The sequence below is a fragment of the Mesoplodon mirus genome, assembly GCF_964341445.2.
Source record: "Mesoplodon mirus genome assembly, chromosome: 5".
In the NCBI taxonomy this organism is placed as follows: domain Eukaryota; kingdom Metazoa; phylum Chordata; class Mammalia; order Artiodactyla; family Ziphiidae; genus Mesoplodon; species Mesoplodon mirus.
The window spans coordinates 33,317,806-33,334,352 of NC_138980.1; the positions used below are offsets into that span (position 1 = coordinate 33,317,806).

General features: G+C 51.0%; 1 protein-coding gene across 4 annotated transcripts; it reads left to right on the forward strand.

Moving 5' to 3' along the window:
• The first annotated feature begins 9,473 nt into the window (after positions 1-9,473).
• Positions 9,474-15,238, forward strand: SLC39A3 (solute carrier family 39 member 3). 4 transcript variants are annotated; one of them, XM_082620772.1, is made up of 5 exons: positions 9,474-9,588; positions 9,712-9,896; positions 10,189-10,304; positions 11,239-11,364; positions 14,303-15,238. In XM_082620772.1, exons 2-5 carry the CDS (start codon positions 9,806-9,808, stop codon positions 15,035-15,037), a joined length of 1,068 nt encoding a protein of 355 aa, XP_082476898.1. In that variant the 5' UTR covers positions 9,474-9,588; positions 9,712-9,805; the 3' UTR covers positions 15,038-15,238. The 4 variants fall into 4 exon arrangements, with proteins under 4 accessions (XP_082476898.1, XP_082476901.1, XP_082476899.1 ...); XM_082620775.1 differs by lacking the exon at positions 11,239-11,364; XM_082620773.1 differs by lacking the exons at positions 9,474-9,588; positions 9,712-9,896 and having other exon boundaries at positions 10,187-10,304; positions 11,027-11,364.
• The last annotated feature ends 1,309 nt before the right edge of the window (positions 15,239-16,547 follow it).

The following is a 16,547-nucleotide window of genomic DNA, read 5'->3' on the forward strand; positions in this document are numbered from 1 at the left end:
GAAACAAGGTTTGTCTCTCTCTTTCACAGAAGCAGGAGGTATCACCCCGGGGGCAATTCTGCCCCCCTAAAGACACCAGGTGAGGGACTCTCCTGGTGGTCCAGTGGTTAAGAATCCGCCTTCCAGTGCAGGGGACATGGGTTCGATCCCTGGCCAGGGAACTAAGATCCCACATGCTGTGGGGCAACTAAACCCACGCACTGCAACTACTGTGCGCTGGAGCCACAACTAGAGAGCCTCCCACAGCTAGAGAGCCCATGCACTCTGGAGCCCGTGTGCCGCAGTGAAAGATCCCGAGTGCCGCAACTAAGACCTGACGCAGCCAAGAATAAAATAAATAAATAAATAAATATTTTTTAAAAAAAGACACCAGGTGATGTCTGGGAGGACCTCTGTGGCTGTCAGAGTGGGGACCAGGGGTACTGCTCCACTCCCCACAGTGTCCAGGACAGCACCCCCACCCCAGAGAATGACCGGGCCTTGAAAATCATCAGTGCCAAGGCTGAGAAGCCCTGTCCTGCAGTATTACCAACACACAGTAGGCCCTAGATAAATGTGTCAAAGAAACAAATATCCCAAACAATTTTGCCACCAGCAAAAATGTATAATTTATTCAGGGGAACTCTCTGGCGGTCCAATGGTTAGGACTCCCTGCTTACACTGAGGAGGGCCCGGGTTCAATCCCTGGTTGGGGAACCAAGATCCTGCAAGCTGGGCAGAGTGGCTAATAATAATTATAATTAATTATAATTATAATTATTTGTTCACTGGCTCCAGACTGCCCCTGTATCTTTTCAGCAAAGATTTCATCCCAACCTAGGTAACTTAGAAACCCCAAACTGAGTTGGCTTCCCCACCCGACCCTCCCCCTCCCCCAAATCGACCCCAGCCCTGCAAAATCAGTTATTTCAAAGTCAGAACACACACCGAGCCCTCCGGACGCGGCCCCCGTAGATGAGGAGCTGAGGCCACCAGGGGGCGCGCCGGCGCCGCTGTCTCCCCGACGGTGCCGCCTCCATCCCTGCGGGCCGCGCGCAGCATCAGGACCAGAAAGAATAAGTCTGAGTCTAACCCTGAAACCACCCGGGCTTGAGCCTAGAAACGGCCCGCGTCCTAGAGACAGGGGTTGAGCGTTTAGAGCTGATTCCGCTTTCAGAATTTTAAGCCCTCCTCACTAGGGATGTTTTGTGAGGCTTTGTGCTGTGGTAGGGCTGCCATCCTGCATTGCATGATGGGATATGGGGTCAGAGGTGGGCTCAGAGAATGTGAATCCCTTCGGGGGTGAGGTTGAGGGTACCAACCACAAATTCTACTTAGCTCACGGCTGTCCCCAGGTCTTTGTAAGCTCCTGCGGACTTAGGGTGTCCATCCTTCTCTCTCGCTCTCATGACTGTGCTTCCTAAATTTTTTTTTTATCAAAGTGTAACATACAGGCACGAAAGTGCACACATTATAAGCAAAGAACTCAATGAATTTTCACAAAGGGAGCACCCCCAACCCCCCACCCCTTGTCATTGGCACCCAGACCAAGAACAGACCCCATGACCCCCAAAGGATAAGATGTCCACTCATGACCCCCAAAGGATAACGCTGCCCCAGTGTCTATGCCAGGGGTTAGTTTTGCCTGTTTCTGAAACGTAAACGGATGGAATCTATGAAAGGTAAAACCAGAAAGATGGCAGAAGAAAATATAGAATATGGACTTCCCTGGTGGTCCAGTGGTTGACTCCACGCTTCCATTGTAGGGGGCATGGGTTCGATCCCTGGTCAGGGAACTAATATCCCACATGCTGCGTAGCAAGACCGATATATATATACATATATATAAATATGATTTGAGGCAGGCAAAATTTTCTTGAAGAGAACACAAAAAAGCACTGTGGTAGTTAATTTTATGTGTGCACTTGGCTAGACCACAGCATCCAGGCATTTGGTCAAATACCAGCCTACATGTTGCTGGGGAGGTATTTTTAGATGAGATTAACATTTAAATCGGTCAACTTTGGGTAGAAAATATAAGATGGATGGCTAGTGGGAAGCTGCTGCATAGCACAGAGATATCAGCTCGATGATTTGTGATGACCTAGAGAGGTGGGATAGGGAGGGTGGGAGGGAGGCTCAAGAGGGAGGGGAGGGCTTCCCTGGTGGTGCAGTGGTTGAGAGTCCGCCTGCCGATGCGGGGTATACGGGTTCGTGCCCCGGTCTGGGAGGATCCCACGTGCCGCGGAGCGGCTGGGCCCGTGAGCCATGGCTGCTGGGCCTGCGCGTCCGGAGCCTGTGCTCCGCAATGGGAGAGGCCACAACAGTGAGAGACCCGTGTACAGCAAAAAAAAAAAAAAAAAAAAAAAAAAAAGAGGGAGGGGATATGGGGACGTATGTATACTTATAGCTGATTCACTTTGTTGTACAGCAGAAATTAACATAACATTGTAAAACAATTATGCTTCAATAAAGATGTAAAGAAAAAAACTGGGTAGAGAGATAACCCTCTAGAATGCGGGTGGGCCACATCTAATCAGTCGAAGGCCTTACGAGAAAAGACTGAGGTCTCCCCAGAGAAGAGGGAATTCTGCCTCCAGACAGCCTTGGGACTGAAGCTGCAATGTCAACTCTTCCCTGGGTCTCCAGCCTGTCAGTCTGACCTGCAGATTTCAGACATGCCAGCCCACATGATTGCATGACCCAATTCCATAAAGTAAATTCCTCTCTCTCTGTCTCTCTGTCTCTGTCTCTCTCTCTCTCTCTCTCTCTCTCTATATATATATATATATATATATATATATATATATAGATAGATAGATAGGCATCTTACATTGGTTCTATTTCTTTGGAGAACCCTGACTAATACAAGCTCTAACCATACATTAAGCTCTAGCCATACATTAAAAAAAAAAAATCAACAAATTGGACTGCCTTAAAAGAGAGAGGAAAGGTGAGCCATTGAATGGGTGAAAGCATTTGCAATATATACTTGACAAAAATATAAAGTACTCCTACGAATCAATAAGAAAAAGAGAAATAACCCAATTTTTTAGATGGGCAAAACAGAAAGGCATTTCAAAAACCAGGATATGCAATTGACCAATAAACACATGAAAAGGGACTCAATTTCATTAGCCATGAGGGAACACTAATTAAAACCATAATGTGAGGGACTTCCCTGGTGGCCCAGTGGTTAAGACTCCGCGCTCCCAATGCAGGGGGCCCGGGTTCGATCCTTGGCCCGGGAACTAAGATCCCACATGCCACAACTAAGCCTGCACGGCCGCAACTAGAGAAGCCCGAGCACCACAAAGAAGAGCCCGTGCACCGCCACAGAGACCCAGCACAGCCAACATTAAAAAACAAAACAAAACAAAACAAAAACCATAATGTGAGATGATTGCACCCGAATAGCTAAAATGAAAAGACAAAAGCAAGTGTTATTCATCACAAAACTGCATTGGGGGTCTCCAAGACTCAGCAACGATCATCCTCATGGCCATGGTTTATGAGAGGATATGAAGCAAAATCAGCAGAGGGGAAAGGCTTGGGGTGGGGTCTGGGGGAGCAGGCACAAGCCTTCAGAGCCCTTTCCCAATGGAGTCCCACAGGATGCACTTAATTCCTGCAAAACGAGACGTGACAGCACGAGTGGGGTGTGGTTCCCAAAGAGGCTCACGGAGACCTGGTGCCCGGGGTTCTCTCTGGGGGGTCTGTGCACTCAGGCTCCTCTGCCCAGCACAGCTGAGGCCCCAGACTCTAGGAGGACAGCAGGTGTTCAGTGTAAACCATGTGTTTGCACAGACAGTGTAGGGACACGGAGCCCCCTCCACAATGACTGAGGGTGGCAGGTGCCTCCAGAGTCCAGTTCCAGATGCTGCTGGGGGCCTTTGCAAAGACAAAAATCTTAAGCCTGCTATGTTAACTCTTCTCTGCACCAAAAGGGACAAGCCAGCTGTATATGAAGTTCTAAAGCTGAGCGTTTGGATACCCTAGAAACCCTGGATGTACAATTCCCCGCCCCGTGGTTGTATGGCCAACAGCAACGTGTATGAATGGCCACCTAGCGGCAGGCAGAGGAATGTTGGGAGCAGTGCCATCAGAAAGCCGACACTGGAAACTACACTGTTGAGCAACCATGGCAGAATGGCGGTTGCTTGGGAGACGGGGTTGGGGAGGGGCAGGAGGACATTTTTTTCAGGGGGTGTAGTTTATGTTCACTCTTGATTGTGAGGATGTTTCACAGGTGTGTAGATATATCAACACTTATCAAATTGTATACTTGGAATATCTATATTGTACGTCAGTTACACCTCAATAAATCTGTTCAGATGGTGGGTTTTTTTTTTTTTTTGGCCAAGTCACGTGGCATGTGAGATCTTAGTTCCCTGCCTAGGAATGGACCCTGTTCCCCATGCAGTGGAAGTGCGGAGTCTTAACCAATGGACCACCAGGGAAGTCCCTGTTCAGATGATTTTATTTCCTATTTCTGTGATTATCTGTATGGCTTGAGCATATTTTCCTATATGTATTCACCTCTTGTGCTTGTTCTCCTGAGACCTGTCTGTTCCTTCCCTTCCCTTCCCATTTTTATTTTTTATTTATTTAAAAAATAATAAATTTATTTATTTTTGGCTGTGTTGGGTCTTTGTTGCTGCGCATGGGCTTTCTCTAGTTGCGGTGAGCGGGGGCTACTCTTGGTTGCAGTGCGCGGTCTTCTCATTGCAGTGGCTTCTCTTGTTGCGGAGCACAGGCTCTAGGCATGCCGACTTCCGTAGTTGTGGCACGTGGGCTCAGTAGTTGTGGCACACAGGCTTAGTTGCTCCGCGGCATGTGGGATCTTCCCGGACCAGGGATCGAACCTGTGTCTCCTGCACTGGCACGCGGATTCTTAACCGCCGCGCCACCAGGGAAGTCCCTCCCTTCCTATTTTCATTTTAGGATGTTTGCTTGCTATCAAAAGCTTGGTCTCATCTATTATCAACATTTCCTCCTGGCCTATCACTTGTCTTTTTATCCCATTCATAGAGTCTTTCACTATGGAAGATTTTTGAAGTATTCAATGTAGTCAGATTTGTCAGTATTTTTTTTTATTATTGTACTCTGACAGTACCTGCTCTTACATAGGTCCTGGCATCTAGGAAGCTTTCAAAAATGTGTCAAATGAATAAAAGCCCGAAGCTTTGCAGCTTCTTCTCTGAGCAGTCTTATGCTCTAAAGAATTATGAATAAATATTGCACATTACAAATTCTCCTATAGGATGGAGTCATCCTGTGGGCACTTACCTGGCGTGCTGTTATTATGAATGATCTTTTTTGTTATTGTTGTGAATTGCGGAAAACAGAAAAAGAGTCAAGTCACTTTGTGTCTAATAATAAAAATAGCTACCACACAAAACACAATGGAACACTAGTCAGCTGTTAAAAAGAACGAAATGATGCCATTTGCAGCAACATGGATGGACCTAGAGATTATCATACTAAGTGAAGTAAGTCGGACAGAGAAAGACAAATACCATATGATATCACTTATATGTGGAATCTAAAATGTGACTCCATTGAGCTTATCTACAAAACAGAAACAGACTTACAGACACAGAGAACAGATTTGTGGTTGCCAAGATGGGGAGGGGCAGGGGAGGGTTGGATTGGGAGTTTGGGATTAGCAGATACAAACTATTATAGATAGGATGGATAAACAACAATGTCCTACCGTATAGCACAGGGAACTATACTCAGTATCCTGTGATAAGCCATAATGGAAAAGAATATGAAGAAGAATGTATATATATGTATAACTGCGTCACTTTGCTGTACAGCAGAAATTAACACAACACTGTAACTAATAAGAACCTACTGTATAGCACAGGGAACGCTACTCAGTACTCTGTAATGACCTATATGGGAGTAGAATCTAAAAAAGAGTGGATATATGCATATGTATAACTGAGTCACTTTGCTGTACAGCAGAAACTAACACAACATTGTAAATCAACTATACACCAATAAAAATTAATTTAAAAAACATTGTAAATCAACTATACTTCAATTTAAAAAATAGCTACCATATATTGCATGCTTATAATGAAGCAAGCTCTGTGAAGGCAGAAAGTGCCATTAAACGTTAAGAACTCATAGACATCTCATACTTAACCTCTGCAAAGCCAGACTTAGACTCTTGAATCCTCCAATGTCTGTGCCTCCTCCAGTCTTTCCTATTTTAGTGAATAACACCAGGATCCATCTAGTTGCTCAAACTAGAAAACTAGAAGTCATTCCCAACACCTCCTACTCCTACGGCCCACAGACAAACCAGGACCAAGTCCTGTCAATTCACCCAAGATATTTTTCAAATTCATCCACTCCCTTCCACCTCCCACCTACACCTAAACTAGCATCAGTTCTTGCTCAAATGACCCAACTGGTCTCCCTGCCTTCATTCTCGCTCCCTTACAATCCTTTCTTTACACAGGACTCAGAATAACCTTAAAACATCAGTTGAATCACAACCTTCACCTTCTTAAAACTCTTCAATGAGTTTTCATCATTGACTTACATTGCATCGATGGGGAAATTCGGATACCTTAAAATGGTCTCTGGGACTGTCCTTGTCACTCACCAATATTCAGACAGCCTGGCTTTCCAGTTCCTCCAATATCACAAGCTCCTTTCTACTTTTGCATCAAACATCCTCTCTTCACCCCTTACTTCCCACTGCTCTTTATTTGATTAACACAGAACTCTCTCTCTCTCTCTCTCTTTTTCTCTTCATGACACTTAGTACAACCTACAGTTTTCCCTTTATATATATGTATTGGTTATCTTTTTTTTGATATGGACCATTTTTAAAGTCTTCATTGAATTTGTTACAATATTGCTTCATGTGAGATCTTAGCTCCCCAACCAGGGATCGAACCCGTACCCCCTGCACTGGAAGACAAAGTCTTAACCCTTGGACCAGCAGGGAAGTCCCTGTATTGGTTATCTTTTGCTGCATAACAAATTCCCCCAAAACTTAGTGGCTTACGATAACAACGTTTATTATCTCATAGTGTCTGTGGGTCAGGAATCCAGGTTCACTTAGCTGAGTCCTCAGCTTCAGGGTCCCTCAGAGGCTGCAATCAAAGTGTCCACTGGGCATCAGTCCTCTAAATGCCCAGTGGGAGCAGGACCCCCCTCCAAGATGACTCGTGGTCATTGGAAGGATTTACTTCCTTGTAGGCTCTTGTGCCAGAGGTCTCAGCTGTTGGCTGGAGGTCACCCTCACTTTCTTGCAATGTGGGCATCTTCAGCATCTCAGCTTGCTTTATCAAAGCACGAAAGCAAAAAGGCAATAGAGAGAGTTGTCTAGGAAGACAGAAGTCAGTCTTCTGACCTAATCATGGAAATGACATCCTATCACTTGACAATATCCTATTTGTTGGAATCAAGTCACTGGGTGCAGCCCAGGCTCAAGCAGAGGGGATTATACAAGGACATGAATCCTAAGATGTTGGGATCATTTGGAACCATCTTAGAAGTCTGCCTAATAATATGCTACTATTTCATTAATACTTGTCTCTCCCACTAGACTGTGAACTGTGAGGGCATGGGCTTTTTCACTCCATTTTATTAAAATTTTCAAAAATTGTGATGAGATATACATAACATTAAATTTACCACTTTAACTATTTTTAAGTGTGCAGTTCAGTGGCATTAAGTACATTCACATTGTTGTGCAACCATCCCCACCATCCATCTCCAGAACGTTCTCATCTTCCCAAACTGAAACTCTGTCCCCAGGAAACACTGACTCCCCAGCCCCTCCCCCAGCCCCTGGCCACCACCATCTACTTTCTGTCTCTATGGATTTGACTAATCTAAGGACTTCCTACGAGTGGGATTACACAGTATTTATACTTTTGTGACTGTCTTATTTCACTTAGCCTGATGTCTTCCAGGTTCATCCATATTGTAACATTCTCCACTTTATTCTTAGCAACTTTCCCTATGCCTGGCTCATGGTAGGCTGACAATAAGATTTTGGTTAACAGATGAATACAGTCCTCTCTTTCATAAGTCTCATTGCTTTTATGGGGCAGTGGATCAAGCCTTTTCTTTTTCTTTCTTTTTTTTTTTTTTTTTTTTGCGGTACATGGGCCTCTCACTGTTGTGGCCTCTCCCGTTGCGGAGCACAGGCTCTGAACGCGCAGGCTCAGCGGCCATGGCTCACGGGCCCAGCCGCTCCGCGGCATGCGGTATCCTCCCGGACCGGGGCACGAACCCGTGTCCCCTGCATCGGCAGGTGGACTCTCAACCACTGCGCCACCAGGGAAGCCCAATCAAGCCATTAAAAAAAAAAAGTCTCCTTCTCCTCACCTAAAAAATATCCATTTGACCCAGCAATTCCACTCCTGGGTACACATCCTTAAAAAAAAACCTAAAATAGCAATCCACCACCCAGCACTCTTTTTTTATTTTTTTATTTATTTTTTTTTTTCTTCTTTTTGCGGTATGCGGGCCTCTCACTGTTGTGGCCTCTCCCGTTGCGGAGCACAGGCTCCGGATGCGCAGGCCCAGCGGCCACGGCTCACGGGCCCAGCCGCTCCGCGGCATATGGGATCCCCCCAGACCGGGGCACGAACCCGTATCCCCTGCATCGGCAGGCGGACTCTCAACCACTGCGCCACCAGGGAGGCCCCAGCACTCTTTTTTTAAAAAAATATATTTTAATTTTCTTGGAGTATAGTTGATTTACAATGTTGTGTTAATTTCAGGTGTACAGCAAAGTGATTCAGTTATACATATACATATATTCATTCTTTTAAAGATTCTTTTCCCATATAGGTTATCACAGAATATTGAGTAGAGTTCCCTGTGCTATACAGTAGGTCCTTATTGGTTATCTATCTTATGTATAGTAGTGTGTGTGTGTTCATCCCAAGCCACCTCCCAGCACTCTGATAACCCTTACTGGGCTCTATTATTCCAGAGCGCTTGTCACCTTCTGACATAATTTTATTACTTATTATGTTTGTCGATTATTTTCTGTCTTCTCCTAGAACGTAAGCTCCAAAAGGGGAGAGATCCTTGTTTTGTTGACTGATGTTCTCCTAGAAAAGGTCCTGGTACATAGGAGGCAGAGATGTTGAACGGATAAATCTGCATCTTAAACCGACGGGAAGGCATCAGCAGCGAGGACGCTCCGAGAGAGACAGTCACCCGTAGCAAATCGTTTTCTGACAGTGGCCAAACCTCGATCAGAACGGGATTCAGCACCAGGAACCCCTGGACAGCTCTGGAAGCCAGACGCTGGCGGAACCATTCCCCTAGGGTCGGAGTTTCCCGCCGGAGCCGCCCGGTGGCTGTACCCGCCGCTCAGTGGGAGGAAACTACTTTCCCTTGCGGTAGGAGAGGTGGAGTCGCGGGGTGAGTGGCAGCCATAACAGCCAATGGCATGGAGAAATTTGCCCGCTGCGCTTGGGGCGGCCAATGGCAGGGGCGTGGGCGGGGCATGGGCAGCTGCGCGCGGAGCCGGGGCTAGACCGGGAGCGCTGCAGTGGGGTCGACACGGCGCGGCGGTTGAGCGGTGGGCGGCTCCGGCGGGCGGGCGAGGACCCGGCGGAGGTACGTTTAGACCGGGGCGGGGCTGGGGGCTGGGGCGGCCCGGGGCCTGGCGGGCTCTGCCGCCCGTTAGCCGAGGCCCCGCCTTTACTGGCGATCTATGTGATTTGCGTCCGGCTCCCCCAGCGGAGCGCGGCTTGTCCCCTCTCGAGCGGGGTACCCAGTGCAGCGCGGGACACACAGAAGGCGCTCAATAAGTGCTGAGGGAAAGGATGAATGAATGAACCCGTCCCCGCTGCCCAGCCCCATCAGCCCCCGGTTTGAGGGCGTCCAGGCCACGCCACAGACTGGGGCATCCCGACACTTGGTAGGTATTTATTGGGCGCCTACTGTACCTGGCTCTGGGCTGAGGAAGACACACTCCCTGCTCGCGTGGAAGTCTCAGCCCAGGGCGAGTGATGATATTCAGGGACTTTAAATTATGTAGTTCCTTGTAGCACCAATGATGCTAGGGGACGGGGTAGGAGACCCCTCTCCACTGGTGGCATCTGAGCTGACATGGGGACGCGGGCAGTGAGAACTGGGAGGTTGGGGAGAAAGCCTAAGGACAGGGGAGCAGCCGCGGTCCCTCATTCTAATGGTAACATTTTCGGGTCTATCTAGGGCGAGATCTGCTTTACTTTGGTTCATTGAATCCCCGTAAAGAGGTCCACATGCTTCAGCTCATCCGTTTGTTCAGCCAGAGGTTACTGAGCATCTCTTCAGCGCCAGGCCTTGCGGTGGGTACAAGGGATGCCATTTAGGGCAGGGGGAGGCGGGCCTGAAAGACAAGCATCATTGTAAGGTCAGGGGAGAGAAGTGGTCCAGGCCAAGAGAACAACCGGTGCAAAGGCCCTGAGGCGGGAACGGGCTTGCCATCGTCAGGGACCACAAAGGCCAGTGAGGGGAGGTGGAGCCCGAGGTGATGGTGCAGAGCCTTTGCCTCAGGGTAAAGCTTTTGGATTTATGTAAGGGCAGTGGGACCCAGAACATTCTGCAACAATGGAAATGTTCTCTGTCTGTGCTGTCCAGTATGGCAGCTGCTAGACTCAAGTAGCTATGGAACACTTGAAATGTGGGTAGCGCAACTGAGGAGCTGAATTCTACATTTTCTACAATTTTTTTTAAATTAAAATATATTTTTTTGGCCGCGCCATGGAACAAGATCTTAGCTCCCCAACCAGGGATCGAACCTGTGCCCCCCGCAGTGGAAGCATGGAGTCCTAACCACTGGACCGCCAGGGAATTGCCTACATTTTATTTAATTTTAATTAACTTACACAGACACACTCGGCTAGTGACTGCTGTGTTGGACAGTGCAGCCATGGAGAATTTTCTGCAGGAGACAGGGACGTGCGCTAGGCCTGGAATGGGGTGAAGTACTGGGGGTGATGAGCTTGGTTGCTTTAGCTGGTCAGATAACCAATCCAACAGCTGACGCGGTTGCCCCTGACATTCACAGTGCTGGATTGAGGCATGAGCCCCCGGCTGCGTGGCTGGGCCCCGTAGCGCGTCGTGGGAGGGGAGTGTGCACCCACACATGGTTTGGCCCTGCAGTGACCGGTGACCGGAGCAGCCTGGGCCGCTGCCATGGTGAAGTTGTTGGTAGCCAAAATCCTTTGCATGGTGGGCGTGTTCTTTTTCATGCTGCTGGGCTCCCTGCTCCCCGTGAAGATCATCCAGACGGATTTTGAGAAGGCCCATCGTTCGAAAAAGATCCTCTCACTCTGCAACACCTTTGGAGGCGGGGTCTTTCTGGCCACGTGCTTCAATGCTTTACTGCCGGCTGTGAGGGAAAAGGTAAGGCTCCCTGGGGTGGTAGCAGCAGCCCTTGGCACCTTATGGCCAGTTGTCTCTGGTGCCTTTTGTTTTTTCTTTCCTTTTATTTTTTTTTGTAATTGAGATATAGTTGTTGTGTTTTTGTTTTTCATTTTTTTTTGGCTGTGCTGTGTGGCTTGGAGGATGTTAGTTCTCTGACCACAGACTGAACCCGGGCCCTCAGCAGTGAAAGCATAGAGTCCTAACCACTGGACAGCCAAGGAATTCCCTAATTGAGATATAGTTGATGTACAATATTGTATAAGTTACAGGTGTGCAACATAGTGATTCACAATTTTTAAAGGTTATACTCCATTTATAGTTATAAACTATTGGCTATATTCCCTGTGCTGTACAGTATATCATTGTAGCTTATTTATTTTGCACATAATAGTTTGTACTTCTTAATCCCCTACCCTTATCTTGCCCCTCCCCATCTCTGGTGCTTTTCAACCCTCATACCAAGGTCGGGGCCTTGACACTATAAGGGTGATGGGAAGTAGAAAATGAATTTGCTGTGTGACCATGAGTTGGTTGTGTCTCTTCTCTGGGTCTTATCTGGTAAACAAGGGGTTTGAACTAGACCTAGGGTTCCCGGCTGGTCGCTCATCAGCCATTACTTGACCAGACCACCTGCCCTGGACACATGCACTTTGTCCTGAAGCTGGCAACTGTGGCCTCTCTTCAACTCCTGTATCAGTTAGCTACTGCTGTGTAACAAATTACAACAAACTTAGCATCTTAAAACAACACGTGTTTATTCCTACACAGTTTCTGTGGGTCAGCAGTCTGGGCACCACTTGGCTGGGTCCTCTGCTGCCGGCTCTCATGAGGCTGCAATCAAGGTATCCGGTGGGCTGTGGTCTCATCTCAAGGTTTGACTGGGGATGGATTGGCCTCTGAGCCAGTGTGGTTGTAAGGCGGGTTCAGTTCCTTCCTGGCTGTCAGACTGAGGGCCCAGTGTCTCCCTGGCTGTTGGTTAGGAGCCACCCTCTGTCCCTGGCCACACTGTGCCATTTCCTTTATCCACAAGCCCCATCTGGTGCCTGGACTTCTGATGTTGAGGGCTGGGAGGTGTTTTATGCTGCTAAGCTTGCGTTCCTCTGTTACACAGCGTGGGAAACTTGTGCACTTGGCATCAGTGAGGATGAGATCGGAGTCCTCTCTGACACCCTCTGCACCCCCCCCCCGCCGTTTCCCACATTCCCGCAGTGCCACCCCTCCGGCCTGGACTGCTGCAATGACCTTGCCCTTCCCCATCCCCCTTCAGTGCTCGGGGCCCTCTCATGTCCTCCCCAAACCACTCCTGGGCAGCACCCCTGCCCCAGGCTCCCCACGCCTCAGTGAGCCAGGCCCCTCCTCCTGGCCGCCTGCCAGCCTCAGCCAGAGTGTCTGCCTCACGGTCTGGTGTGGCTGCCACTCACCATTCCGGCTGGTCAGGTTTCAGTGAATTGAAGTCAAACACACTTCAATGTGCCAGTCCTCAGCCACACCAGTCACATTTCAAGTCCTCGTGGGCCACGCGAGGCTAGCGGCTTCCGTATCAGACAGCACGGATAGAGGACATTTCCACCATCCGGAACGTTCTATGGGACAGCGCTGACTCAAGGATCTGACGAGGATGGCTGGATGTGCCGGCGAGCCTCATGCTCGTTCTCAGCATGTTCACCCAGGGGGTGGAGTGGTGGGGGGCTCTGGAAACAGCCTCCGGGTTGTGTGGAAGCCAGCCCCGGGCAGGCATCAGGGCCAGAAGCCCTGGCTGATATCCCAGTCTGGAGGCCAGAAGTCCGAGACCAAGGTGTCAGTGGGCTGGGTCCTCCGGCTGTGAGAGGGGGTCTATCCTGTGTCCCTCCCAGCTTGTGGGGATCATCTGCGGTCCTTGGTCCCTTACCTTGTGGCTCCATCACCCCAGCTCTGCCTCCATTGTCACATGGCCTCTCCCTGTGTTCTCTCTTCTTCTGTCTCGGAAGGACACCTGTCATTGGATTAAGGACATCATCCTTATCCAGGGTAATGTCATCTCAAGATCCTTATTTTATGAATGAGTTTCCTGGGGTGGCCATAACAGAAGACCAGAGACGGGGGGCTTAAACAGCACACACTTATTCTGTCCCAGGGCTGGAGGCCGCAAGTCTGAGACCAAGGCACTGGCAGGGTTTGGTCCTCCTGAGGCCTCTCTCCTTGCTTTGTAGATGGCCACCTCTTGCTGTCTCTTTACATGATGGCTCTTCCTCTTCCTGTAAGGACAGCAGTCCTAGTGGATTAAGTCCACCCTCACAGCCTCCTTTTAACTGAATCACCTGTTTAAAAACCCTATCTCCAAGCATGGTTAGTTTTGAGGCACTAGGGGTTGGGAGACTTTTATATAGAAATTTCCTTTTGTTGGGGAGACACAATTCAGCCCATCACACCTCAGTTATATCTGCAAAGACCCTTCTTCCAAATAAGGTCACATTCTGAGATTCCTGGTGGACATATCTTTTAGGGGTCATGATGCAGCCCACTACACTCTTTTTAAATTGGTTGACATAGTGGACATGACGTGAGGCCTAGTCCCTTTCTAATAGAGTTTTTATTTTTAAATATTTATTTATTTATTGACTGTGCTGGGTCTTAGTTGTGGCATGCAGACTTCTCAGTTGTGGCATGCATGTGGGATCTAGTTCCCCGACCAGGGATTGAACCCAGGTCCCCTGCATTGGGAGTGCAGTCTTACCCACTGGACCACCAGGGAAGTCCCTTCATTTTAAAATCCATCAAGGATGAGCCACCACCCCTCTTTAAGACCTGTATGATTTGGGTATTTCTGCTACTTGAAAGGTGACGTCTGAAGAACCTGTTGCGTGGGCAGCGGGGGTCTCGGCGGTCACGCCTCTGAACCTCTGCCTGTCTTTTCCCCCTCTCGCGCCCTCTGCTCCAGCTCCAGAAAGTCCTGAGTCTTGGGCACATCAGCACCGACTACCCACTGGCCGAGACCATCATGCTGCTGGGCTTCTTCATGACCGTCTTCCTGGAGCAGCTCGTCCTGACCTTCCGCAAGGAGAGGCCGGCCTTTATCGACCTGGAGACGTTCAATGCCAGCTCAGACGTGGGCAGCGACTCAGAGTACGAGAGCCCCTTCATGGGTGGCTCGCGGGGCCATGCACTCTACGGGGAGCCCCACACGCATAGCCACGGGCTGAGTGTCCAGGAGCTGTCGCGCTCCAGCCCGTTGCGGCTCCTCAGCCTGGTCTTCGCCCTGTCGGCCCACTCGGTCTTCGAGGGCTTGGCCCTGGGCCTGCAGGAGGAGGGCGAGAAGGTGGTGAGCCTGTTCGTGGGGGTGGCCATCCACGAGGCGCTGGTGGCCGTGGCCCTGGGCATCAGCATGGCCAGGAGCGCCATGGCCCTGAGGGACGCTGCCAAGGTGGCCGTCACTGTGAGCGCCATGATCCCCCTGGGCATCAGCCTCGGCCTGGGCATCGAGAGTGCCCAGGGCGTGCCCAGCAGCGTGGCCTCCGTGGTGCTGCAGGGCCTGGCAGGCGGTACTTTCCTCTTCGTCACTTTCTTTGAGATCCTGGCCAAGGAGCTGGAGGAGAAGAGCGACCGGCTGCTCAAGGTCCTCTTCCTGGTGCTGGGCTACGCCGTCCTGGCGGGCATGGTCTTCCTCAAGTGGTGACCATCCCGCGCCGGGTGCCCGCCCCGTTCCCACCCAGCCAGAGCCTCGCCTCCCCTGAGGGTCCGAGCTCAGCCCCCGGGCTGCGCCTGCGCACAGAGGGGCCACCGGGGACTGCACTGAGCCCCAGATCCTACACCCTGAGCCTTGGGGCACCGCTACTAATTTTACAAATTCTTCTCTTAAAATTATTCACCAAAGCTGTGTGGCCATGTCATCCGCGGGCGTGGGGGTCTGATGATTCGCAGGGGAGGCGGCCCCGGGCGTCCAGGTGGGGTCAGACACAGACCCTCCCCACCCCTAAACACTGCTGGCTGTGGATGAGTGCGGGAGAGGCCAGCCTCTCTCCTCCGCAGCCCTGGCTACAGTGCCAACGCTGTAGCCAGCCCCCACGCCTTCCCTGGAGCCCTGCAGCACGTGGCGGGCGTGTCCCCAGGGTGAGCAGAGGGTCCAGTCGCTGTCACGTGATGCCCTGAGGGGTTTCTGAAAGGAGTCCGCCAGCCAGGAGCCTCCGGTTCGTTCGCGGTTAGTGGGGGTGATGGGGCTGTGATTCTTGCCACCTGAGGCTGTGCTTCTGGGGAGACGGAGGTTCCAGGGATCTCGGAGCCGCCCTCTTCTTCCCTGCTTTCTGGTGCGGCCGCCCTGCCTGGAGAGGTTGCTCTTCAGGGGCTGGGGTTCCGGGCCGGGCTGAGCTGCTCGGCTCCCCGAGGCAACAGAGCCCCAGGGCTGCAGAGAGTGCGGGCAGGCCTGGGGCAGCTTGGCCACAGGGTCTCCAGAGCAAGACGACTCCCGCAGGCCAGGGTCAGGGGCCATGTGACTCAGCTCCCCCCGCCAGACACGAAGCTAGGACCCCCCTCGGGGAGCGCAGGAGCCTAACAGCCCCGTAGGGCTGGCGCGAACCCTCCCCTCCGTGGCAACAAGCTCTGTTAGTGTAGTCATGGCAACTGGATCCTGCTCCTGGGCTGAGCCAGGGCTGAGGGCCCTTCCGGGGGGACTTGACTCTGTCTGCCCCCAAGCCTGGAGGCACGGCCTCGGCTTCCGCAGCCCATCCCATTACTTACACCCTTCCTGTCTTCTCACTTGTCCACTCAGCCATGGGGCCCAGGCTTCTTCCTAGAACCTCTGATTTCCTTCCTTTCACTCGCGGTCGCTGCCCAGACCCACACTGGGGAGACCGGCCGTGGCAGTGGGGCCGTCAAAGCTTCCCGGCGAGGACGGGCCCCTCTGCCCTGTGGTCCTGGGCGCGGCAGGGCCTCCAGCCTGTCACTCTGGCCTGGTGGGGTTCCACGAGCAGCTACTTGCTTGTCCCAGGGGCGTCCCAGGCGCTGGCCTGCTGCCCCCGCGGAGAGCACACAGCCTCCACCACGGCCCCAGCCTCATTCGGTGTCGATATGGGTCTCAGCGGGCAGGGCCGTGTGTCCAAGGGCCCCCGCTTCCACTCTATTGGGCGCCCACCCCACCGCTCCTGGAGGTATTGGGCCCGTTTCCAGGAACTTCTGTCTGGCTTTTGCCA